The following is a 27,612-nucleotide window of genomic DNA, read 5'->3' on the forward strand; positions in this document are numbered from 1 at the left end:
AAAATTGCGAAAATTGATACCTGCAAATATGTTTGCCTGACAGAATCCGCGAAAAAATTAGCAACCACGAAAATTAATATGTTTACAGTATCATTGATTAAAATCCAAAAAGTATCAAATGTTATATTTATTTCCTTTTTGTTATCTCTTATTATGTTTAAAATGCAGTCAGGTTATATTGCTCTTGAAAATTATATTTTTCTTTACAACTTATCATCAGAACCATGAACCAGGTGCACTGGTAGGGAAAACGTCTTCTGCTTTTCTAAAAACACCCACTGAGTTGTGCTTGAAATTGGGTATGCAAGTCTCGTTCTAGTTTCATTTTCTTTACCGGACTTTACGACGTAGAACTTATTGAAAACCGAAGACCGATCTGGATTTTATTGTTTACTTCCGGGTACTCGAAACTCTGTATAACAATTCAAAATCTTCTATTTTATGTTTTTTCTTAATTCCTTTGTCATGTAGAAAAAAAAATATTTGTAATTTTTTATCCGTATTTTTTACACAAAAAGATGTTTTGCCCTCAACACTGAACACAACGCTCTCTTAATGACAAGTCTCCATGCTTTTGAATGGTAGACTAGGACCCATTCTCGTGAAATCACAGGGTCACATGACGACACTTACATACCCTATGTCATGTCTAGGGTAGATGAAAGAGAAAATCTATGACATGAATAAATGTGTTCTGATGGTGCAGATTATTTGGAGAACTTTATTCAGAAGTAGATATGAATAATACTGTGAAAGTACTTTTATTCATTGATACCAATTTTCGAGTTTAGGAAAAAATGCTAATTTGTAGATTCTTGAATTTGTTGAATTGACAGCTCCATCATACAATTTTAAATGGAACGTTTCCAATTTTTTGGAACCAAATTTCATGGCTTGCCAATCCAAGGAAAACCACAAAAATTGGTACCCCACGAACAATAATACTTCAACAGTAATTGTTCATTTGATATAACCAATAACCAATAAAGTAATATAGAAATATGCTACTTATCATTCTTATTTATAGGTCCAAGATTTAGTGTCAGTAGTTTTGCCTATTAGAGAAATACAGCTTGTAGAGAAGATGGAAAACAACTCCGGCACTGAATTAGGCAACAGTGCTTTAGTTATTACAACAAAAGGCAAGGTATGGGCAGTAACTTGGTCAGAATGGTTTAGTTGTTATAGCTAAAGGCAAGCTATGGGCAATGAATTACTCAAATGTGTTAAGTTACTACAATTGAAGGCAAGGTGTAGGCAATAAATTGGCCAAAAGAGTTAAGTAACTGCAAGTGGAGGCAAGTTATTAAAACATAGGGCAAGGTACTGGAACTGAATTGGGCAATGGTGTTCTAGTTATTGCAACTAAAGGCAAGATATGGGTATTATATTGGTTAATAGTGCTTCAGTCATTACAGATATTGGCAAAGTATAGGCAATGAATTGGGCAATTGTTCTACATTTTAACAACTAAAGACAATGTATAGGCAATAGATTGGGCAGTAGTGTTTTAGTTTTTAGAGCTAAAAGCAAGGTACATGTATCTGAAAGGTGGCATTAATGATATAGGTCATAAAAGATTTATACCAGATATGGGCAATGAGATACACACAACAAATCTGTGACTAGGGAAATGATTTCTGTGTCATATTGTCAGGGTTATTTTACTTGTTGGGAAATATAATTTTTATGACAAACTTTCTTATGGAGGGTAATATCTTTCTAGAGTACTGCTGTAATTATACTGATTTTCACTTGATACTTATTTTTGAGGAATTTCGCAGTCAAGCACTATCCGCGAAAATAATTACACACGAATGAGAATTTCTACCTTTATTCTTTGTGCAAAAATTACAATTTCCACGAAATAAGTTCCCGCAAATATGTCCAGAGACCAATAATTGCATTATTAAGAACCCGCAAAAATATGTACAATTAGGGTATCTTGGATTTTTTATTTTGTAGCCTATTATGTCAAATATAAAGGTAAAATTAACCATTCTTCCTTTCATAATAATTCATGAATCTGAAATGAACTATTAGTGCTTGCATCAAAGAAAAGCTTTGGATTTAACTTAACAAAGCTGTTCACGCTATTTCAGTTGTGCACATCCTTATCAACCTTCTGCAATTTGCTATTGTTTAGAACTTCTTATTTGTACTACCCTTGTGTTTTCAAGAAAAATCAAACTAAATATAAAGTGTCAGGTAGCCTTTTATTCAGGTTGAACTTTGAACTTCTAATGGATTTCAGAAAGAGTTACGTCAATTTCCTTTTGATTTATGTTGGAAAAAGTTTATTTCTAACATAATGAGAATCTGATAGAGACACTTTTGATGACATCGTGCAGAATAATAACATGCTTTGAATACCATTTTGAAAGAGTCTGAAGTATTTTGAAAATTGATGATACAGTATCATACATTTTGATCTGTGGATAATCAGATTTCTCCAATAATGAAAGTACATAATTTTACTTAGACATATCTTGTTTGAAGAAATTTAATAAACCATCATAAACCACCAAAAATAATAAACACTTAAAATAATCATTTTCATGTTAAGGCTATCTTGAGGAGGTAGACTAGGATAAGGGACATAACTCATGAAATCAATGATATGTTTGTATTATATTCAATTTCACCAAAGCCTCTCAAGCTTTTGTTTGAAGCAGAATAAAATGAATTCAAGTTAATTCGATGCTTACATAATATTGAAGTGAAATGCTGGATACAAACATTCCAATGATTTTTAAGAGTTGTGTCCCTTACCCTAGGTCTACCCCCTTAAAAAAGGTTTGGTTTGCTATTTTTTGTTGTTGACTCAAACAAAATAAATCCATGAACAAACCTCTTTGTTCAACTTATACCATTTTCCTTGTAAAATTGTAAAATGTCTGTTTTTTTAATTTTTTTTTTCAGAAAAAAAATTTAGAGTAGTAAATCAGTTTATTTTAAGAGTGGCCTAAGCAGTTAATTTAATGAATAATGTCCTGAAATATTTTAAAACTATTTTGATACTTGAATAATTAAAAAAAGAAATGATGTTTATACATGTACATGCATGTAAGGTAGGAAAAACTTCTAAGTACTCATGCCTTGTTCTTAAAACTTGTGTTGCTGTAATGTTTTTGATGTAAGTCTCTTTTACTTTTCAGTCGAATTATATATTTTCACAATTGCCACAGAGGGAAATGATCCTTGAGAAGATTTCTGATTTTTTGTCAACTCAGCACATACCACAAAGGTAAAGAATATTGATATTAGTGACCATCATTATTTTCAAACAATTGTCTTTTGATGAATACAATATGCTATACTGCTGTTAGTTAATCTCTCTGTCTGTTTGTTTATTTGTCAGGCTGTTCCCATTTGGTATGAAAAACTCTTAATATGCGTTGAGGGTTTTTCATGAATCCAAGCTCCCTATCATTTTTCATAATTTTCTGACTTTTCTTTGATGTTATGGGAGTTAGCATACTAAGAGAAAACAGACAGTCGTATCATGTTTTGTAGTCCAGTTGTTTCACTTTCCTACTTCTACAAATAAAAGTAGACTCCAAATATCAATATTTAAACTTTTTGTACTCCTTCAATATAGAAGTTGGTGTTGTTTTTTTTTTTTTTTAATAATAATCTTAAATGTAAAACTAGTCATAAAATTAATTAGAAGATTTGACGTCACAATACTATTTTGTATAATGATGTAGTAACTTTCAACTATAATTTTTGTGATATCATCTGCAGATAATTGTGACAATTTTTTTTAGATTATTTATTAAATACTTCTCCCTAACTATGGTATTTTTGAGGGTTTAAATCTGTAATACCATAATTCTATTTCTTTTCAGCCCTACTATGCAAAGTTTGAAATTAATGGGTACTGGTGACCAGCGTGAAGAAAAGGGTGAGATATTAGTTGTTGTTTTTATCTTGATAAATTAAATATTTCAAATAAAGAAACACAAAAAGGGATTACCTTGGAACAAAACCCTAAATTATCAAATACAATCGACTCCACTTAATCGCATATCACTTTATTGCATATTTCGGTTATTAGCATAATTTTCTCCTGTACAGAACCATTTCCTATTATTCTATTAGGGAAAAAAATCGCTTATTTGCATAGGCCTTGGAGGTGCATTTCGGTTTATTGCATAGAGAATTTTGCCTCATCCAGGTACAGACAGTTTTTCCCAAATTCTATTTTAAGCCTTCGGGTCATAAATATGTCAATCATATTTATTGTTGTAAAAACTAGATTATCATCGATTAGGAGGTGTTAATAATGGATTAAAAACATAATGGACATAAAAGACAATAAAATGATTTCTAATTACATTAAATAAACAAGCACCTAGGTGAACAATGACTTCTGACGACATGCCAAACATCACCTTATGATGCGGCTTGGGTTTTTTTTTTGTCCCTATTTAAATTCTTCCGACTACAAATGATTATCAATGTAAATTTAATTTTCTTTAATGGGCTGAACAGTTTTGAGTGAGCTTGGGTTACTAGGCATAAATATCATACGAAAATTAAGTCATTCATTCAGTACAATGTCTAATGAAATTCAACTACCCTAAGGTACCCCATACTATCCACACTTCATAGGAATATATCGAGGTCAATGACACGTATAATACACAACTATCAGTGTACAATGGTGATTGAACAGAGGAATAAAAACACACAGACCATTTCAAAAGCCCACAAACTGCAAACATTGATGAATATTACACTGAATCCTTGCTGAAATATGAAATATGGGATTTTCTTTCATAGAAAGTTCTGGAAATTACTTGACTATTTATAGATGAGAAACACGTGGTTTTTCTTATAATTACACACATCGTAAAGAAGGTCAATAAAGAAGACAAACACAATATATATTATTATTTATTGATAAAAGAACAATACGATGAGAAGGTCTATAACAATTAAATACCAGATCAGAAATGTTGAACAGTGATATCCCTGGTTGATCCACAGTATCGTCGTCTTACCTGAACTCACACTTCCGGTAAAATCGTAATTTCGGTTATAAGAATAGCCCGGTTATTTGCATAATTTTTATTGGCAAACAGGCTATGCAATTAAGCAGAATCCACTGTACTACCAGGATGTAATAGGTGTTTGCCATTTCACATCCATTCCATTCGGCACAGGACATATTGCAATATGTGTTTTTCACATGTTTTGAAAACACCTGAAAAACATGTTTCTTATATGTTTTTCATATGTTTAGGACTACTTTGAAAACATGATTAAGGAGGTAGACATAAGGTAAGGGAGTCAACTCTCACAAATCATTGGAATGCTTGTAATCAGCATTTTACATCAATTTTATTTAATTCTGTTTCAAATGAAAGCTTGATAAGTTTTGGTAAAATTGAATATGATATAAACGTATCACTGATTTCAAGAGTTATGTTCCTTATCCCAGGTCTACCTCCTTAAATCATGAAAGACTATCGAATGAAAATCATTTTGTATTTATATGTATTTGTATTTAAAACATAGGATTTCATTTATTTTCAAAAGTGTTTTTACCACACTGGTTCTAAGCGTATGATTCCATATGTTTTAAAACATTTGAAAACATACATTGCGTTTTTTTCTGTGTAGGAAGTATCTCCTTTCCTTCTTGGTCCAGATATCCCCCATAACAACATGATGGTGCTCCACCAAGAATCGTTATGATTGCAAATAACTTTGTCCTTTGTAGGCAAAGGCTAAAGTTGTATCAACAGAGTTTTGTAATATTGGTCAAGGTATTTTTATGAGTTGTACTATGAAAAAAGCCATGATGTGTCCTTTTCAAAGGCCTGGTACGATAAGGGCCATATTTGGCCCCCTATTTTATGGAAAACAATAAGATAGAAGTAAATAACATAAATGTGATATGCATTGTTTAATGGACGATTATTTTTTTTTAATAAGGTTTTCAATTTTCATTTTTTTTGGAAGCAGAAATCTGCCAAAAACAACAAAATTTGGAAAATACTAATTTTCAATACTAAATCTGCCAATGTGACCCAGTGATATCTTAACTGATTTTTACTCCTAACAAAGTCACATTTACAAATCATTAACAGAAAATTTCTAGTTTCCAGTCATGCAGGGTGCCAAATATGAGCTGTATTGTTCATCGTCCTTTCTTTAAGTACTTATCGGAAAGTGAGGTTTCAGTTTGTTTTTTGTTCCAGATAATGATAAAGTGATGTTCCAGCCAGCTCTGGTGAGTCTGTTCTGTCGTAGAGATTCAGATGAGTTGTCAGCCAAGGAAACGATAAAGGAACATTTATGGAATGTACATTTCTCAGAGTATGGAAGGTATAAGTGAAATTCTACCTTTTCAGTATACATGAGTTGTCTCCCATTTTCAAGAGAAATCTTTCTATACAACAGGACTGTCCAATTTCTGGTGTGTATTTTTCAGCCAAATATAATTAAAAAAATTAGAGAAATCTTAATGTTAAAGGATAGTCAAGGGAACCAGGGACAATTACCAGACAAGGAAAAGAGACCTGCACAACAAAGAGCACGAAATAAATATAACATGCACATAGAAACAGTAGTAAACGAGCCCCCCAGACAGCACTAAATGTTGGGAGCGTGGACCTGGTGCACTGGTAGGGTAAGCATTCTCTGCTTTTCTAGAAACTCCCACTGAAATGCTGATCAAAAGTCACTCCTGAAGTTGATGGGATAGGAAAGGAAAACTAAGACACTATAAACAAATTGGTTCACATGGTGCAGATGAATATACCTTAGTCTATGAGTTCATGGTGTCGACCATTAAAGGTATTTTCAAATCTCACAGAAAATGGTTTTTAAATTCTCAATCTTAATGAAATGATAAACAATTATGGAAGAGTGATTTTGTTGTTAAGGAAAGGTACAGTAAGGCCTGTTTTCACCAAACCCTGTATTAACAGGAAACCTGTCTTAATCAGACAAATTTTAGATCCCTTTATTTATATTTCAATGCATTTAGAACTTGTTTTATTAAAAAAAACTTGCCTTAAGGGAAGAAAAACTTAAGCCCAAAAGGGTTCCTGTTTCTGGTAGATTCCAATGTATATCTGATTTGTGAAATTTTCCTTGTTTTTGTGAAAAATACATATAATGGATGATTGTGATATGGTCAGTGTAAAGTCAAAGACTTCATTTGGATTCACACATATTATATAAAAGCAATTATGGCTTCATCTTAGTAAAACATCAAGTGTGGTTTAAATTTACAGAGGAATGTGTATGTACAGAACCCATAAAACTCAAGAACTGGTACTTAAAGGTCTTCCAGAGAAATACAGAGGAGAAATATGGATGTTGTTTTCTGGGGCTGTTAATGAGGTAATTATCTACTGTCTCTCCTTTCCTCTTAACTTAGTAATTAGTCATGAATGTTTTTGCAAGGCTTTCAATGAGGTAATAATCTATCTCTTCCCCTAATTATTTTTTTAATATTTTGAATAAGGGAACTGATTTTTTTCTCTGCTGCATTGAGATTCAGATGTCTGGTTGCTAAATCTTCTCAAGTAGAGAAATTACCCCTTTACCATTTACCTATTATAAAACAATTTTGAGGACTGTTCATTGGGAAAACAGTAAATTAATAACCCCTTGATGCCAACTATCATTCTCAGCATTGCCTCAGGTAATAGTGAGTACCTCAGGGTAATAAATTTACTTGCTCCCCTCATAACCATTCAACAAATGTATACTGTATAACACAGGCTAATATTGCTAACATGAAGTTCATTATTAGCTCCCTGTAAAATTCACATGGTGAAGGCTTGATTCACAAGAATTTCACATGAAATTTGTCTCAAATTTTATTATATTGCTCAGTTTGGGTGAAAATCATATGAAATTCATGTGGAGATCATGTGGAATATTTTTGCCAGTGTAGACAAATAAAGGATGTAGAATTCATTAATATAAGACTAGCTAATGTATGTTCGAAATATCTCTCAGAACATGAAAGATATCTGAAGTGCTTTGATTTGAACGTCTCAGAAATAATCAATTCAAATTTCTGTACTGTTTGCTCTCATTGCAATTTCTATAACCTAACATCAGTTGACTTAAGGAGGTAGTCCTAGGGTAAGGGACAGAACTCTTACAAATTATTGGAACATTTGTATTCAGTATTTTACATCAATCTCATGTAAGCATCAAAGTAACTTGGACTGATTTCATTCTGTTTCAAATGAAAGCTTGAAAGGCTTTAGTGAAATTGAATATGGTAGAAACATGTCACTGATTTCAAGAGTTATGTCCCTTACCCTAGGTCTACATCCTTAAGTGACCTCAGATATAAATGGAGTACTTTTCTGGTATTGAAGTTAAAGTGATATCAGTCATGCATTTTGTCTTGTCTATATATATAGATGGCCACACATCCAGGATATTATGCTAGTATGGTTGAACAGAGCTCAGGGAAATACAGTCTGGCTACTGATGAAATTGAAAGAGACCTTCACAGGTACATCTGTAGTTGTACATATTCTGAGAAATTTTTGATCCACTGAATTTGGTGGGAGTTATATTTCTTTAAACTTTGACAGGGAGACATACCTTTTTGAAGGAATGAATGAAACTTAAATTAGATACCTACTTTTTTAACCAATATAAGCAGGATAGTGGCCATATTCATTCACTAGGGCATTCCCTTTCAAAATGAAATAAAATAAAATCCCCTGTCTTAAATCAGTTCTCCACTGAATAAGGAGAGATTACAGAAAATCTAAAATCTTTCCCCAGATATGGCATGAAACATTCTACAACTTTTTTTTTTACAAAATTGAGATAACTCCTTCTTGGAGTTCTTGAAGTGTAAGTATTAAATATATTTCCTACATAAAGATATGCTGAAAAGAGGGGGCATGTAGTTGTTGGTTGTACATCTATTTATCATTGTGTTCTGGTATGGGAATATTCTTGCTAAAAGTATGGGTATCCTTTGTTTCAATAGGGACATATGTTTACAAAATTATTAGTATTAATATTCCATTTTGATAATAGCTTTTGCTGTATGTTCTTTTGTTCCGGCTTACATTTTAATTGTACAGTCGACTCCACTTAATCGCATATCGCTTTATTGCATATTTCGGTTATTAGCATAATTTTCTCCTGCACAAAACCATTTCCTATTATTCTATTAGGGAAAAAATCGCTTATTTGCATAGGCCTTGGAGGTGCATTTCGGTTTATTGCATAGAGAATTTTGCCTCATCCAGGTAAAGGTTTTCCCAAATTCTATTTTAAGCCTTTGGGTCATAAATATGTCAATCATATTTATTGTTGTAAAAACTAGATTATCATCAATCAGGAGGTGTTAATAATGGAATAAAACATAATGGACATAAAAGACAATATAAATGATTTCTAATTACATTAAAATAAACAAGCACCTAGGTGAACAATGACTTCTGACCACATGCCAAACATTACCTTATGATGCGGCTTGGGGTATTTTTTGTCCCTATTTAATTTCTTCCGACTACAAATGATTATCAATGTAAATTTAATTTTCTTAAATGAGCTGAACAGTTTTGAGTGAGCTTGGGTTACTAGGCATAAATATACGAAAATTAAGTCATTCATTCAGTACAATATCTAATGAAATTCAACTACCCTAAGGTGCCCCATACTATCCACACTTCATAGGAATATATTGAGGTCAATGACAAGTATAATACACGACTATCAGTGTACAATGGTGATTGAACAGAGGAATAAAAACACACAGACCATTTCAAAAGCCCACAAACTGCAAACATTGATGAATATTACACTGAATCCTTGCTGAAATATGAAATATGGGATTTTCTTTCATAGAAAGGTCAGGAAATTACTTGACTATTTATAGATGAGAAACAAGTGGTTTTACTTATAAATACACACAACGTAAAGAAAGTCAATAAAGAAGACAAACACAATATATATTATTATTTATTGATAAAAGAACAATACAATGAGAAGGTCTATAACAATTAAATACCAGATCAGAAATGTTGAACAGTGATATCTCTGGTTGATCCACAGTATCGTCGTCTTACCTGAACTCACACTTTCGGTAAAATCATAATTTCGGTTATAAGAATAGCCTGGTTATTTGCATAATTTTTACTGGCAAATAGGCTATGCAATTAAGCGGAATCCACTGCACTTGTTTCATTGCAGGTCTTTACCTGAGCATCCTGCCTTTCAGTCAGATAAAGGAATTGGCGCCCTGAGGAGAGTACTGACTAGTTATGCCTGGAGAAATCCTACTATAGGTACATGCATGTAGAGCTTTTCCGTAAAGTTTTAAAAATTTTAAGATTTTTTTTTTGACAGTGTTGGCTCGTGTTAACAGTATCAGCATAAATGTTAATACTGTCAGTTTTTGTTAACAGTGTCAGTTACATTAATACCAATGATAGGTTTTGTTAACAGTGTCAGCTGTATGTTAATAGTGTCAGTTTATGTTAACATTAATATCAATAATGTCAGTTAGCATCTGCTACTTCTATTAATGCATAGATGCCAACCTTACGATTGTCCGTAGTTTTTATGAAATTTGGGTAGAATATATGGTCTAACAGTCAACAGTTATTTACGGATTTTCAATCGTTTCCGGTCTGAACCATTCCTGATTAAAAAAAAGTATTCTGATAGTTTAAGCACTTCACTGAGACTATTGAAATAAATTTAATGTAGATTCTTATCATGCAGTAAGTTCGGACTTCACAAATGTTATCGGTCTGTGTTAATGTAAATCTTATTGTGTCCGAATAATGAACAAGACGCATTTTCATCCATAACAAATTTGAGATATAAATTTCAATTTTTATTGTGATTACTGACAAAAGTGCAAAGTTACAGACAACTCCATTTTTTTTACTGATTTTATCAAAAAAGGGTTTGGATCTATTTTAATAGTGTAAATTAATTGACAGGTTATTGCCAGGCCATGAACATAGTCACCAGTGTATTATTACTGTATACAAGTGAGGAAGAAGCTTTCTGGCTGCTAACAGCTGTTTGTGAGAGACTACTCCCAGATTATTATAATACCAAGGTTGTTGGAGCTCTTATAGACCAAAGTATATCATGTTTTTATATATGTTAGCAGTTTTTTTTTCAATTTGTTTTGTTTTTACTGCCTGATATTTCTACCTTAGGGTACTGCAATGTGCCTTTAAAATGGTATAGCTTGTAAGTCCTGTTCCCCTTTCTTTTTTTCTTATTCAGAATTTTCACTGGATACAATTTATTTGATATACTACATTTTTATTCCACACAGGGAAAAAAAATTATTGAACATCTGCAAATCATTTCAGTACTTCTCAGTCTAAGAATCATGCAAAATGTGTTAAGGTGTAGCACATGAAGGAAAAGCTTTGAGAGTTTATTGCTTTAACCAAGTTTTTATACTTGATAACCTCAAGAAATAACCATCAAAGTGTTTGTAAAATTTGCCATTTAAGATATTGATAGGTCAAATTAAGTTGGAATGTACTATGGTAAAATGGTGGGAAAATTTTCCTCTACTTTTTCCTTATAGTAAAAAAATATCTGCGGCACAGATGCTTCAGGATAAATTTAAGTAGCTTTTCAGTTGTTGTCCAGATATTTATCGTCTGAATATAGCTGAAATATTGCTGCTCGGACGTTAAACCCCAACAAACAAAATATTGAATATTTTAGGCAAAAAAAAAAACAAATTGTGAATTATGATGTGCCATTGCCTGATTCTTACACAGAATGGTACTTAATTACTTTCACTACTGTAAATTGGTACCATGTCTTTTTTTTAGGTGTATTTGAAGAATTGGTAAAAGACAATTTACCATCCTTACATCAAAAACTTCAGGTTCTTGGTCTACTTAGTATGATCTCATTGTCATGGTTTCTTACGATATTTTTAAGGTATGTTTTAATTTAGTCTGCATCACCAATTCACAATATTTTTAAGGTATGTTCTGATTTTACCTGGTTTGCCAATGGCGAAAGCGCTTCTAGCAGCTGATCCACTCCATCCATCTGTTTGGTACACATAAATGGTACCTACTTTGTGTAATCTATAACTCGACAAATATAAAACCAAATATGAATTAAATTTTGCACAGTGTTTATATACATAATGAAGATGTCCACCTCTTGTTATGGAGAAATTGGATAATTTTTTTCTTATAATTTTATTTAGCATGTTGAATATATTCCTTGTCTGAGCTATGTTAACAGTTATTAGAAATATTCATTACACCTCTTGAAATGTTAAACATTCCTGGTTCCCTGTGCACACCATCAGCACCAAACAGACATGCAATAGTATCATAATACACAACTGCCAATTCTGTTACAAGGCATGAAAAGTAATCCTAAAAAACTTATATTGAGAAGTGGGAAAAATAGACAGTTCGAATAAATTGTTAATAAATATGGGAAATATACAGAAAAAAAAACCGGAGGAAATCTAAGATAAGTTGATATATAATGCACAGTACACTATGAGCATATACAGGATATAATACACACAATATGCATGATTATGCTAAATGGTGGCTATTTGAGGAGACTGTGACACATTACAGCAGTATAAAGGCCAAACTCCTTCGGTGATTCTCTGAATCCCCAACTGCTATTTTTTATATTGGGTACAGGGGTATTTGGTGTCACGTTTTTGAGTGTGACTTCAAATTCTGTTTCTTTTATTTTATTCATTCTTTATTCAGTGTAATGCCATTTAGCTGTGCTGTAAATATACTGGATTGCTTCTTCTATGATGGGGCCAGGGTAAGTTCAATGTAATCCTACATACATTATTTAGTAGATATTTATAAACCCATGTATTGTTTGTTTGTCTGTCTGTCGGTCTGTCTGTTTATTGTGTGACTTACAATACCCACACAGGTAGAAATATAACTGAACTCTTAGTAAAAATACAAAGAGGTCTCACTTTGTTTTTCATTGCTTTTAAAAAAATGGTATTACAATATTTTTAGGTTTATCTTTTCCTGCTTGTATTTAATAGTTAAATCATAAGTGGTAAAATGATTTTTCAGGTAATATTCCAAATTGCTTTGACCATATTGGACTTAAAAAGAGAAGAGTTAGAGAACGCCAAAGACGACGGAGAGGCTATGACAATACTCAGCTCTTACTTAGAGAACGTATCAAATCGTGATTCCACGATGCCTAATGTTCAACATACCAGCATGTTGTGTTCTACAAAATCAGATACTGTAGGTTGTCTGTTGGGAAGATTATTCACTATGGGAGATAGGACTTGAAAATTACTTGTTTTTTGGGGAGTTGGGGTGTGGGGAGGGGAAGGATGAACATTTTTCATGGGGTGTTTTAGCAGTCAGTCTAGAAAAGTAAAAATAAATTGTGCAAAATATTTACTCTTGGCTTAAGGAGGTAGACCTAAGGTAAAGGGACACAACTCAAACAAATCATTGGAATGTTTGTATTCAGTATTTTACATCAATCTCATGTAAGCATCAAAGTAACTTGGACTGATTTCATTCTGTTTCAAATGAAAGCTTGACAGGCTTTGGAGAAATTGAATTTGATCGAAAGATTCCCCCGATTTCAAGAGTTCTGTTCCTTACCCTAGGTCTACCTCCTTAAGTTCTTAGTGCACCATTTAGCAACCCCCAAAATAAGAAATATCAAATTATTTCCTGTACCCTTTTGCCTCAAAATTGCCAAATTTTACACCTGCCAAATTAACCTGCCATACAGTATTTGATACAGTATCATACCTGGTAAACATTTGAAATAATTAAGTTGGAGATCTCAGTTTAGTGGGAGATTTTTTTTAGGTGATAGAAAACATTGAAGTTTTCAATTGCATAGCTAGAAATACAAAGAAAAGCATAATAAATACTAATGATATAAGATGAGGGGTTGGTGTCTTATGCATATTTGTCTCTTTATCTGTTTTTCCATGTTTGGTAATCACCATTCAATCCTTGATTACAAATAATGACTTCTTGCCCTATAGTGTGGCTGTGTCATGACATGCAAGTAAATGATCTGTGACTAACATTGTCAGACCATCTGTCGGTCACATTTTTTTTATATCCACCACTTGCAAATTGGTGGGGGGGGGAGGCATATATTGATAGGGGTGTCCATCCTTTCTCCTGTCTGTCCGTCCTTATTCCTGTCGGGCGGTCCTTCCTCCTGTCTGTCCGTCCTTGCTTATGTCTGTCCATCCTTCTTCCTGTCTGTCTGCCCTTTCTCCTGTCCATCCATCTTTCTTCCTCCTGTCTGTCCATACTTCCTTCCTGCCTTCTTTTCATTACAAAGAGGGGTACCCGTCTCTTATGAGTTACTCCTATTACACCATTGAATGGAACTTAATGAAACTTTCACAGAATCTTTATTACATATTCCCACTGTGCACCTCTTGTTTTAAATTTTGATCCAAACCAATTTTGAGGTCAACATATGCATATTGGGGTGCAGGGGAATCACAAGTGGGCATTGGCTCACAGATTTCTTTGTTTTAGCCTTCAATATATGTAGGACTGTTATGACTGATTTAGTCATAACTCCTGTTAGTCATTTCAATTATCTATAGATATATAAGTGTATATGACAATTAGGGATGATTACATTTCAACTATCTATAGATATATAAGTGTATATGACAATTAGGGATGATTACATTTCAACTATCTATAGATATATAAGTGTATATGACAATTAGGGATGATTACATTTCAACTATCTATAGATATATAAGTGTATATGACAATTAGGGATGATTACATTCTACTTCCTGTTATCTTTGCCTCCAATAAATGTAAGTGGTTTGATATAGGACAGTTACTGCTGATTTGATCATGTGACTAACATCTTCCTGTTTATTTCAGCCTTCTATTGATGTTAGCGATTTGATATATGAATGTTACATTAAGGTTTGGTCATGTGACTAGCATTCTCCTTACTGTTTATTTCAGCCTTCTATTGATGTTAGCGATTTAATATATGAAAGTTACATTAAGTTTGGTAACGTGACTAACCAGGATATTGATAAACTCCGACTTAAATACAGACTTCAAGTTGTACAAGTAAGTTTTGGTACTATTTATAGGGTTGTAGGAGTGTCGTCTTTATGGGGTTTTATGTCGTAACTTTCAAAGGATTACAGGAATAGATTGATATGCAAAAAAAAAACATAAGTTTTATGGTCTTACTTAGACCCTTGCTGTATTGTTCCTGGTATCAACAAAATTTAAAAAAGAATCTTGTGACATGAGCTACATATTTCCTTTTTTGTTCTCTGCTGCAATGTGTAAGGGGAGGTAGAAATATCTGTGTCTGTACATCCATCCATGCATCCTTTCATCATACTTTGTGGATGCAACTCCTTGGAAACTGCTCTACGGATTTTATTCAAATTTTGTATGTTGGCTACTCAACATAGTTTATCATATTATGCCACTGTCATATGATATTATGACCCATATGAAATATCAAATGATATCTTAACCCCGCCATCATATTATTTTTTTATTTAACAAATTTTACAGGAGTTATTGGACTTTGCACTTCAACTTTATTGTAATCTTGTTTTATTTGAAGTTGGATTTTTAATTTTTTTTTTTCAAGTAGCTCACATAATTATACTTTTTTAATAATGATAACTTACTAGTATATTAACAAATTATCCTCTAATTACTGAAGTGAAGATTGAGTTATTGTTTATTCTTCAATTTCAGAATATTGAGGACAGCACAATGAGGAATATTATAAGAAGTGTTACCTCTAGTACTCAGTTCCAAGGACAGGAACTCAAAGATCTTTACCTCCTCTTTAAGGTAGATTATTAAGAGCCAGTTTTTATTCAAAAGATATATTTGATAAAAAATATCAATTCTTCCTCAACCTCTCCTCTCTCCCTCTTTCTGAATCTGCCATTGTCTCCTTCTATCAGTAGTTGATCTCTGATAAAAAAAGCCCCAATCCACTTTACTATGACCTTTGAAAAATTAATAAAGGAAAAAATTTAACCTTTGACCTTAAAAGCATTGAGATCCTGATTTCCAGGAAGTTAATTAACTGAGAATGTAACCTTGTAACCTAAATGGATAACATTAGTAAGTGTAGTAAAATTCTACGCAGCAACCAGTATTACAGAGTAAAAATCTTATTATTTTCATATCTTAAACAAAAAAACAAAACATTTATAGCTCACACCTTTAAATTTGAAAAAGTTATGAAGAAAATAAAATCCTAGTTAATGTAAAACTGTAGACAGCTTAATTATTTTTATAAATGTCAACATATTCAACTTCATCATCTGACAGGTTACACCTACGTCATATTATAATCATAAAGATTTATGGGGCTGAAAATCTCAATTATGACACATTGTTCTTGTTTTAATGATACTGTGTCCTTATTTTCAGGAAGAATATCTTACCTCCTGCTACTGGAGAACTCACCAACAACCAGTTGATACTGCTGATAAATATGATCCTAGTCGACCTTATTATGACCTCTACAAGATTGATTTTGATCAGTTTAAAACTTTGTTTCTGTCCCTGTCTCCATGGGCAACAGGACAAGAGGCTGATAATCTAGCTCTGTATATGTTTAGGGTAAGTTTTATACCAGGCACACTGGTTTTTTTTCATCTGTCTTTTGTGGGCTGTGTAATGATATTCTTCTGTTCACTTGTCTGTCTGTCTGTCTGTCTGTCTGTGTGTCTGTCTGTCTGTCTGTCTGTCTGTGTGTCTGTTTGTCTGTCTGTCTGTCTGTCTGTGTTCAAATCTTATCATAATCAAATCCTATAAGGAAACAAAAGAAGTTTTTTGTACAATGTTTGTCATCATTAAGGGAATATTACTTAACTTTTTTATCTTTTTCTTTTTTCTTTATATCAAAGTTCAAGGGGTCATCTTGTTGATACACAGACATGTTCTAAAGGTGTAAGGCTACCTATCTGTTTCTTACACGGACATGTATTGAATTCATACAGGGTAATAACAAAATTACCAAACTGATAAAATCTAGGCTATAGTCAAAAGGAAATCTGTGTAACGAATGGCAATATCAGGGTTAAATATCATGCACTCCTATGATTTATTTACAGTTAATGGATGATAACAAAGACAATTTGATCAACTTCAAGGAGTTCGTTTACATTATGGGTGTGGTGTGTAAAGCAGACATGACACACAAACTCAAGTTACTCTACGAGTGTCATCAACCACCTGCTTTTCTACCAACAGATAGAATTGATGAGAAGAATGGAACACCTATCTCACCTGTATCAGGTAATATTTTTATTTTACCCCATTTTTAAGCAGTTGGGATGGACTGTTTTACCCATGTCCGTCTGTCTGTCCACCTGTATGAAACATTTACTTTTCTATCATCAACATGTCACAGCAGGACGCTTACCCTACAGGTGCACCTGGTCCATGCTCCCATTTTTTAGTGGAGTCTGAGTTGCTCATTTGCTTTTGTTACTTTGTATGTATTATTACTGCTATAACCTTGGTTCCCTTGATTAGTATGTCACAACCACTCGATATACAACCTCAGCAAGGGGTCCTTTACTAGCCATTCCAAATTCAGTTTTTATCAAACTACTTCCTGTTTATGACTTATTCGATAGAATCTTGTAAAAATACTGCATTTTCTTTCCAAAATTTTGCATTAAGGAGTTGGAAAATGATATGTATTGATTGAACAATTACTTATGAGTACATTATTTTCATTCTTTCAGCTGCATCAACAGATGTGGCAGAAGAAGCAGCAGAGTTCTTTGAGGAGGACAAATCGCCTGAAAAAGATGGTAAGAGAAAATGTTGAACAGAGATGTAGGGAAAAATGACAACAATATCAAAACTCTTGAAAAGAATTGAATACTTAGATTATAACAGTACATTGACTTGACATAAAATTGATATAGGGGTGAATCTTAGAACCACTGGGAAAATGCAAGGCTGTTTCTCAAAGTTTTCAGCTAGTCAGAACACAGCATATCACTTATGAATATAAGAACTTAAGGAGGTAGACCTAGGGTAAGGGACATAACTCTTGAAATCAGTAATATGTTTGTATCATATTGAATTTCACCAAAGCACATCAAGCTTTCATTTGAAACAGAATGAAATCAGTTCAGGTTACTTCAATGCTTGCATGAGATTGATGTAAAATACTGAATACAAACGTTCCAATGATTTGTAAGAGTTGTGTCCCTTACCCTAGGTCTACCTCCTTAAACAACAGTGTTCAGAAGATCATGCAGTTGTTCAGTGGTAATAAAGTTTGATACATTGCTATAATGTAAGGCAGAACTTGAATAAGTGAAAGTCTGACCAGTTATATTTTATACCAGCAAGGCCTACTGGTAAAATTAGAAACTAAAAAAATTTCAAGATTTATTTATGGCCAGGTTGCACTTGTGCAAAACAGCTTATTGAATGGTGAATGTCGGTCGGGCAGGTAGGGAAAATATATTCTTACCTTTTTCTCAGCAACTCAAAATTACAGCCTCTAGAAATTTGGTACGCAACTTTAGTATGGGGTCCCATATTTTTGGATCGGATTTCAGGTCTGTTGCACTTCTACTTCTTTTCTAATTCCTGTTTACTGACTTGTTGAATTTTTAGATGGCAAGCCAGCCATTTCCATCTGACCATTTTTAATCCCAACTTTTTCTCCATGAATGACATACTGAAGATAACTTTTTTTCGATTAAAATAATCTATTTATAGAGATCATGCTTCCTGGAGATTTTATTGATGAAGATGTTACCAGCCAAGACTTAGAAGAATCAGAAACAATAGATGATGAAGAGAAAGATAAATCTGACGAAAAAGGAGAGGAGGCTGCATCTCAAGATGACAAAAAAACTGAGTCAACAGAAGGGTCACTTGTTGGGACACCAGAACCTGGAGGATATTATCAAGGTAATATTATACATATTATTATACATATAATTAGCTCATAGTACAATGAAACCTGTGTAAACCAGACCCGGAATATTCAAAGTATTTCAAAACCTGCCTAAACCAAACCTGAATATTCCAAAAACCTGTCTAAATCAAAACATGTGTATTCCAAAAACCTGCCTAAACCAAACCCTGAATATTCCAAAAACCTGTTAAATCAAAACCTGTCTAAACCAAACATGAATATTCCAAAAACCTTTCTAAACCTAAATCCTTAATATTCAAAAAATCTGTTTTAACGAACCCCTGAATATTCCAAAACCTGTCTAAACCAAACCCTGAATATTCCAAAAAACCTGTCGAAATCAAAACCTGAATATTGCAATATCCTATCTAAACAAAAACCTGAATATTCTTAAAAAACCTGTCAAAATCAAGACCTGAGTATTCCAATAACCTGTCGAAATCAAAACCTGAGTATTCCAAAAACCTGTCTAATCCAAACCTGAATATCCCAAAAACATGTCTAATTCAAACATGAATATTCCTAAAATCTGTCTACATCAAAACCAGAATATTCCGAAACCTGTCTAATCAAAACCTGAATATTACAAGACCTGTTTAAACCAAACACTGAATATTCCAATAACCTGTATAATCCAAACCTGAATATTCCCAAAAGCTGTTTAAACCAAACCCTGAATATTCCAATAACCTGTCTAAATCAAGACCTGAGTATTTCAAAAGACCTGTCTAATCCAAACCTGAATATTCCAAAAACATGTCTTAATTAAAACCTGAATATTCCAAAATCCTGTCTAAACCAAACCCTGAATATACCAAAAATTTGTCTAAATAAAACTCTGAATACTCCAAAATCTTGCATAAAGCAGACACTTTTAAAAGTCCCTTGTTCACCAAATACCAATCTAAACCAAACCAGTTTTAAAGCTTGGTTTGGTTCAGACAGGTTCTTTATATAGATTGCAATGATTTATCCAACTTTCTCTATGATTTGGTCATGTCAAGCAGCCAAATATTCCTGAGGAATCATAGAGAAAAAGATTATACAACTGGTGAAATTTTAATATTGCGAAATATCAACTCTCATTATTTGATTACAGCATCATAAACTCAACCAGGCCGGTTTGTTATGATGTTGAAATTAAATAACTTGAGTTGATATTTTGTGATATTCAGTGTTCACTCATTGTAAAATCTATTCCAATATTTAACTATTTTGATATTTCAAATGAAATAGTTTATATTTACATGAAATGACTTTTCAGTATTTAATTTCAAACTTTGTCCCACCAAAATGGTTCCAACAATTTGGTATTGGGACGAATGCGATATTTGACACCACTGATAATTTTGATATTCGTAGGTCATTTGTGAATTATCCAATTATAGCTCATTATACCAATAACACAATAACGTCAATGAAAAATTGTGATAAGGCCAAATATAAAATATGTTTGGTTCCAGTCACCTCATAGATTAAAACAATCAGTAGGTAGGGTTTTTTTTTTTTTGGGTTGTTTACTACACAAAACATTGTTGTCATATTCATTGATTAATGCCACCTTTAATCTCAATATGAACTTAAATCCTGTGTTTCAAAACATTATTCTTTCCCCCTGTTACCATGTTTACTAAGTCATTACATAGATAAGAATAATGAACAAATGGGCAATAGCCACATTTAAGGAGGTAGACATAGGGTAAGGGACACAACTCTTAAAAATCATTTGAATGTTTGTATTCAGCATGTTACGTCAATCTCGTGTAAGCAACTTGGATTGATTTTGTTCTGTTTCAAATGAAGGCTTATTAGGCTTTAGTGAAATTGAATATGATACAAACATATCACTGATTTCAAGAGGTATGTCCCTTAACCTAGGTCTACCTCTTTAAAAGGTAATAGGGGACTAAATACAAAAAAAAACACATAAAAATAAAGTGATAGCTTTGACCATTAAAAAAAAAATTAAATTGAAGTGAATAGAAAATTATCAGTGGGTTATATCTACTATTCAAATGTATTTAACACCATGGCTCCATTCCACAACTAATAGCTGCTTGAAAATAATTTTACAGCTACTGACATCCAGTACAGTTACAAACGTATGGCAGAGAAGAAACGAGAGCTTGGGAGGCTGGACAGCAAGGCTGACTTCAAAGATATGCCAAGGCTTACACAGGTAGGGGAGTAATCATTTATTTCAGGGAGAAAAAAAATGGAAAATTATCAATTTACCTTTGCCCTTATGTTGCAAACTTTTTCATTTATTGATCACATGTAAATCTTGAGAATCATACCTTAATCATGTGAGAATTTTATCAATCATGTGAGGATCTTATGTTAATCATGTGGGGATGATATGTTAATATGTTAGGATCATATGTTAACTGAAACATATGATAATCTTATGTAAAAGATGTGGGTTAGCAAAATAGTACTTATTGTGGTATATAGTTAACTTGTGCCTACATAGCAAACTTTCCCGTATGTAGCAAATCTGCACCTTTGTAGCAAACTTGCATCTATACAGGATTCACTGTATATTTTTTCTATTGTTCAATAATAATTCAATATTTTGTTTGTGTAGACTTTCGATTTTTTTATTTTTTCTGAACATGAAATAAAGGTCAAATTTGAGGACATAACAGTTTTCGAATTAATTGTTTTTAGCTCCTCCCTATTTCCTTTCCTGTTGTAGGTTCAGTTCATTGCTTTATGGAAAACCCTGTATGACATGTTTCATGGCCATTCTAATGAACAACAACTTTACCACTCCATAGCAACAGTCGGAACTCTCCTTTTGGAGTTAGGGGAGGTGGGAAAAAGGTTTTATCTGAAATCAACCTCTGAAAGTTCACAAGATGGTAATGTGTCCATTAATGAGGTGGATTCAATGGCTGAGTATATGAAAAATGTTTCTGTCAACTCTAGTCCGAGTAAAAACTCAAACTCAGAAACTGAGGAGGCAGAAAAGTCTTCTGCTAAAGAAGAACAGTCATCAACAGAGAATTCTTGGAATGAAAAATCCGGAAATGACATTGTTACTCAACAAGACAGTGGAATTTCTGACCAATCAGTGGAGAGCTTACAAACTAATAGTTCAGAGCCTTCATCAAAGCCACATTCTAAGCCTGATTCAGATTGGTCAATTTCATTTGAACAGTTCATTGCTTCTATGTTGACTGAACCTCCATTGCTTGAATATTTTGAAAAGACCGTTGATATTACTGATGACATTGCCAAAATGAGGAACAGACGACTGTTGAACCGGCAACAGAGTTCATTTGACATACAAAGTAGTAAAAAATAATTTTTTTGGCCATTCAAAGTAAATTATTTGGTTCTTTAGCCATTTTTCATGTAACAGAACTTCCAATAGGGATTTTTTAACTTAGATTTTAACGTTCCCTAGAGAGATGATTTTTTTTACATTTTTGTCATAGCAAAGGATAAAAACAGGGAGTAGATCTTTTTTGTTTTAATTTTGTTGATATTTGACCATAGACAGCTTGAGAACCAATTAACATTTTAATGGCCTAATCAATTATTAAATGGTCTTGAAAATGTGATAATTTGTATAATAATATTGTTATTTATTGGAACTTAGCTGTTGATGTTATCTGCTTGCTTTATCAATACTCTGTTATGAATTAAGAAATTTTAGTTAAGTACACGACAGGTCATGTAAACATCTTTTTTTCACTGTCCAGTAATGAAGAAGGCATATCATAATCCTCCCTAATGTATTAACGTAAGGAAACATTGAAAAGCTTGAAATATTAAATAAACAGCTGCACTAAACCAGATGATACATTTGTCTCCATTTTTTGTGAAGTCCTTGCCAGTAATAATGACAAAAGTAGGGGCTTATTAATTCAAAACATATTTTTAACTTCAAATTTATGAAAATCTCTAATGCAGTTTTGAAAAGAACTTAAGTAGCAGTATACCATGACATGTTCCTTTAAAGGCACATGTAAAAACATTGTTCACCATGGACAAGTGAATTTTGGTAAATACATATGACCTGTAGTGTAGGTAGTTGGGTATAATTATAGGATTAGATTGTTATAATTCATATTAGGGGAAAATACTTGTTTGAATCACCTATAATCAATCAATACGGTTTTATTTTTGTTTTTGTTTAAGAAGACATCTTTATGGAAAAATACACCTCATTTGGCCATTTTTTCATGACAACAAATGAAGGGTGGGAAGCATTTTTATTTCCATTTTTATTGCTCAAACAGCCTATGGTGGTTCTCTTAAGGTTCAGCTAAAGTCAATATCTAGGACATTCTTAATGAAATGTTTTCATTCATAGTTTTAATAATACATTAAATTAAACACTGAAACATTGCTAAATGCATCTTTATATGTATATGACATGCAAGCACAAGTCACACTTAGGATCACCTGTTTTATAACTTCTGTATAATATTAGTAACAAAAATGTAAACAACATATTTTAGAATAAATCTACAGCTGTCAAAATTTAGATTTGACATCTGAAATTCATATAGTTCTGATCCTAAATGAATAATGAAGTGCAAATAAAGGATCAAAGTTGTCAGACGACTCCATATAAGAGTAATTGCCTTTGAAAGGCAAACAATTATATTTTTTGAAGTTTTCAGTCAATATCTTGAAAACTATAATAGATAAAATGAAACTTTCAATTGATGAAATGATCCTCATGATAAGTCCTACCAAAGTCTTCATTGAGTCAAAATTGTCGGACAACTTGTTAGAGTTATTGCCCTTGAAAAGCAAAAATTTAACCAGGTGAGCAATTCAGGATTCTGGGAGCCTCTTGTTTTCTAAAATGTTCTTGTTCCACTGATGTCAATCATTTTTAAGGGCTGTTCTGTATTGCTGTATAAAATTTTTGTAAATTATGCCCTTTATACACAGACAAAGTATCTCATATGATAATCTGTTTCTTTATAAATTGCACATAATAATCATATGATAACCATATGATTCTCATATGTAGATATTGGCTTGCAATACAAAAGTTCTAATCATATTAGTATATTAGAAGTTTCGATATGCTGTACACACATTTCAAAGAGTAACCTCTCATCAGCATTAGAATCAAATACAAAGGAAGATCTTGCCGTCATAGAATAATCATATGTTAGTGAATAACATTTATTGGTCATATATTAATCATGTGAGAATCATATGTTAATCATGTGAGAATAATGTAAATCATGCAAGAATTATGTAAATCATGTGAGAATCATTTGTAAATCAAACATGATTATCTTATGTAAACCAAACATATGATGAACATATGTAAACTGAAACATGATCATCATATGTAAACCAAACATGATAAACATATGTAAACTGAAACATGATAATCTTATGTAAACCAAACTGAACATATGTTAATCATATCATGCTCAACCCATATGTAAATCATATATTGCTCTACATATGATATTTAGATGTGTGATTCTTAGCTTTGTAGCACTTACCTGAACCTTTTGGGAAAGATTTTAACTTCAGAGAGATTATTTATGTTGACTAAATCTTAGGTGTAAACAAAAATGGCTTGTGTTCAAAATACATCGACTTGACACATATTTTTGTTACCTTTTGGTGCTTTTTTGTACTTGTGGATATTTATTGTAGAAATCCATGTTACGTTTGTATTGATATTATAGTGTTCTTGGTTACAGCACCGGTATAAAACATTTGGCAAACATTTTTTTTAAGAACCAGCACTATGTATCCCCCTTTGTGTTATCATTTAAACATTTAAGGAGGTAGACCTAGGGTAAGGGACACAACTTTTACAAATCATTGGAATGTTTGTATTTAGCATTTTACTTCAATCTCATGTAAGCATCTAAGTAACTTGGATGGATTTCATTCTGTTTCAATTGAAAGCTTGAATGCTTTGGTGGAATTGAAAATGATGCAAACATATCACTGATTTCAATGATGTCCCTTACCCTAGGTCTACCTCCTTAAGGCAGTGACAGGATACAAATTCTGTCTTCCATGCTAGACTCATAAGAGTAGTCAAGGACATTAAAAAAACCCTTTAGTAGTACAGATTCCAACATGTTTTGTTAGACAAAATAGAGTAACATGTAAGGTTCATGATTTTTATTAGGTTACACATCATGAACTTGGAAGTGGTATATTAATGAATGTAAATTGTCCCAAAGTTGGTTATACAATGGTTATGCAAGCATAACTTGGTCAACAACTAAGAACAATCCTTATAATTTAATTTCTAGTTAGATCTAGTCCTACTTAAGATGTGATCCTTTATTTATCATAATGTTATTTATTATTTAGATTTGGATTATTAGAACTGCAGACTCCAGACTAATTGACTTCACAGTACCAAGTTATAAGTTTATACAAAATAGTCTATGTAGCCTAATGAGAACCAACCAATCAGAAAGCTTATTACAAATCAAATTATTATTGATATTTCAGATATGTGTCAAGAGAAAAGGTTGATTTTTTCCAATGTGCCATATAAAATATGTTGTAAATGTACCAAATTACAAATTATAGCCAGTTTTTATGGTTTTGGAATTTACAAGACTTCATTTTATCATGTTTATGTAGGGCTTATATTTCCCTTTACAGGAATTTTCAGAACATTTGAAAATGTACAACTGTCTTAGTGTTCTGTCTTGAAACATGCTTTGAAATTAAATATAAACCCATGCTGGATGACTTTTAAAGGTCAAATTTCAGTAAAAGAGGGATGTTGATGCATGATATGCTACGTTTGGAAGAGAGGAGGAGGTCTGCCTATTGTCGTTTTCTGCCCTTGTGTTTTGAAGGTTTGGAAAGAATTAATCTGTGATATTATATAGGATCATTTATGTTCATCATGATTGAGGTCGCTTAATTAAACTATTTTTATACTTATGTTATGTTTCAAAAACTGTTTATTTAGGAAAGGTAAAAGTATTAGATAGAATTATTTGATATGTTCAAAGTATTGTTAGTTTTATTTGTATTTTACACCTTAGACGCTTCAGCAATGTAAGATTTAAGTACTCCTCCGTCTAAGAATCAGGCATAATGTGTATTAGGTGTGGCACATGAAGAAAAAATACACAGAGATTTTATTGCATTATTCAAGTATTTATACCTCATAACCGCAAGAAAATACTGTCAAAGTGTTTGTAAAGTTTGCCTTTTTTAAATATTGATAGGTCAAATTTAGTTGAAATGCACTATGGAAAAATTGTGGGAAAATTTTCCCGCACTTTTTCTTTATATTAGCAGTCAAAAAATATCTATGTTCTATGTCACAGATGCTTCAGGATAAATTTAAATAGCTGTTCAGTTGTTTTCTAGATGTATTGAATATATTTAAGGCAAAAAAGACCAAACAGAAAATTATGATGTGCCACCTATTGCCTGATTCTTACACAGAATGGTACTTAAGTGTTTGCTCTTCCATGTTGGGCCTGAAGGTTAATAGTTTTTAAAATGGATGAAAATTTTTGATTTTTGCCCAATACCCCACTGTATTCTTTAAGTAAAGTAGTATTTTATATCTTTAACTTCGTATGGTAGCAATTATTTGTCCTTTTGTTCTGTGCAATAAATATATATGTTAGTCTCTGCAATAACAAGGGCATTATCCATTATTGCACTCAAACTATCTGGCTGTATTACGGCCTCCTTGTTTATGTCTATAAAGTAAAGGTAATAAAATTACCCTAAACTATTCTATGATGCACTTTAAGGAGGTAGACATAGGGTATGGGGAAAAAGTCGTACAAATCATTGGAATGTATTTATCATTTTACATCAATCTCATGTAAGCATCAAAGTAACTTGGGCTGATTTCATTCTGTTTCAAATGAAACGGTGAAATTGAATACTATACAAACATATCACTGATTTCAAGAGTTATTTCCCTTCCCCTAGGTCTACCTTCTTAAGAGCAGCCATTTTATTTTTAGAGGGGCTAAGATAAAAGGCTGGTTCATAAGCAAGTGGTGGAATTTTGTTTGTGGATAACAAATAAATGAGTTGTAGTTGAGTTATTAAATGAGTCAATATTGTTTTACCGTACCCTCCCCCTTTCCCAAAATGAAATGGTTTCTCCCTTAAGGTGACAGCCAGGTACCAGGTCATTATACATATATAATCAAACAAATTATAATAAAAACTTAAAAAAAAGTCTTGCTGTTGTTATATCATATAAATTCAGAATAGTGCAACCATACCAGGGACGAAACGGTCAGAAATTAAAAAGAAAAAGGAATCTTAATCCAATAATTTATTGAAAGTGTGTTCAAGACTATCATCTCCATCATGTTCAAGACTATCATCTCCATCATTTTGCCTAAACCGCACAAAAAACTTTTCCAACAAAAGTTTGGGTCTAACACCTTGAACCAGACCATTGATTCATTTTGAAAAGCTAACAAGATCTCATTATCTGGTCCTTTCCTTTTTGGTCAATTGATTGACTATACTTAAGATTGCCAATACCTAACCATATCAAAATACTTACAGACTGGCAGTAGCATGTAATTTATCCAACTTGTCAGTGATGGAGTTCGGTGGCTTGCATTCATTAATTTGAATTATTTGGCACTGCACATTTAAATCCACTCTCATAGTGTTTTGCTAAAACATTCGTTTTCATGTGGAGTACTTTGGCTA

General features: G+C 32.5%; 1 protein-coding gene across 2 annotated transcripts in view; it reads left to right on the forward strand.

Moving 5' to 3' along the window:
- The window catches only part of LOC148610563 (TBC1 domain family member 9-like), a 37,413-nt gene extending 10,421 nt beyond the window's left edge, over positions 1–26,992 (forward strand). Inside the window, exons 13-32 of one of the 2 annotated variants that reach the window (XM_088595685.1) lie at positions 1,028–1,147; positions 1,966–1,986; positions 3,159–3,247; positions 3,852–3,907; positions 6,213–6,339; positions 7,254–7,362; positions 8,403–8,497; positions 10,198–10,292; positions 10,956–11,102; positions 11,817–11,928; positions 12,735–12,795; positions 13,065–13,244; positions 14,976–15,086; positions 15,738–15,836; positions 16,428–16,619; positions 17,114–17,297; positions 17,753–17,821; positions 18,747–18,941; positions 21,024–21,127; positions 21,647–26,992. In XM_088595685.1, coding sequence (XP_088451811.1) covers positions 1,028–1,147; positions 1,966–1,986; positions 3,159–3,247; positions 3,852–3,907; positions 6,213–6,339; positions 7,254–7,362; positions 8,403–8,497; positions 10,198–10,292; positions 10,956–11,102; positions 11,817–11,928; positions 12,735–12,795; positions 13,065–13,244; positions 14,976–15,086; positions 15,738–15,836; positions 16,428–16,619; positions 17,114–17,297; positions 17,753–17,821; positions 18,747–18,941; positions 21,024–21,127; positions 21,647–22,258 — 2,778 coding nt within the window. In that variant the 3' untranslated portion in view covers positions 22,259–26,992. The remainder of the gene's footprint in view (positions 1–1,027; positions 1,148–1,965; positions 1,987–3,158; positions 3,248–3,851; positions 3,908–6,212; positions 6,340–7,253; positions 7,363–8,402; positions 8,498–10,197; positions 10,293–10,955; positions 11,103–11,816; positions 11,929–12,734; positions 12,796–13,064; positions 13,245–14,975; positions 15,087–15,737; positions 15,837–16,427; positions 16,620–17,113; positions 17,298–17,752; positions 17,822–18,746; positions 18,942–21,023; positions 21,128–21,646) is intronic. The other variant, XM_088595686.1, reaches the window with a different exon arrangement.
- The last annotated feature ends 620 nt before the right edge of the window (positions 26,993–27,612 follow it).

Source organism: Perna viridis, chromosome 8, assembly GCF_037379345.1.
Source record: "Perna viridis isolate PV_CMFRI_1.1 ecotype Kerala chromosome 8, ASM3737934v1, whole genome shotgun sequence".
Lineage (NCBI taxonomy): Eukaryota > Metazoa > Mollusca > Bivalvia > Mytilida > Mytilidae > Perna > Perna viridis.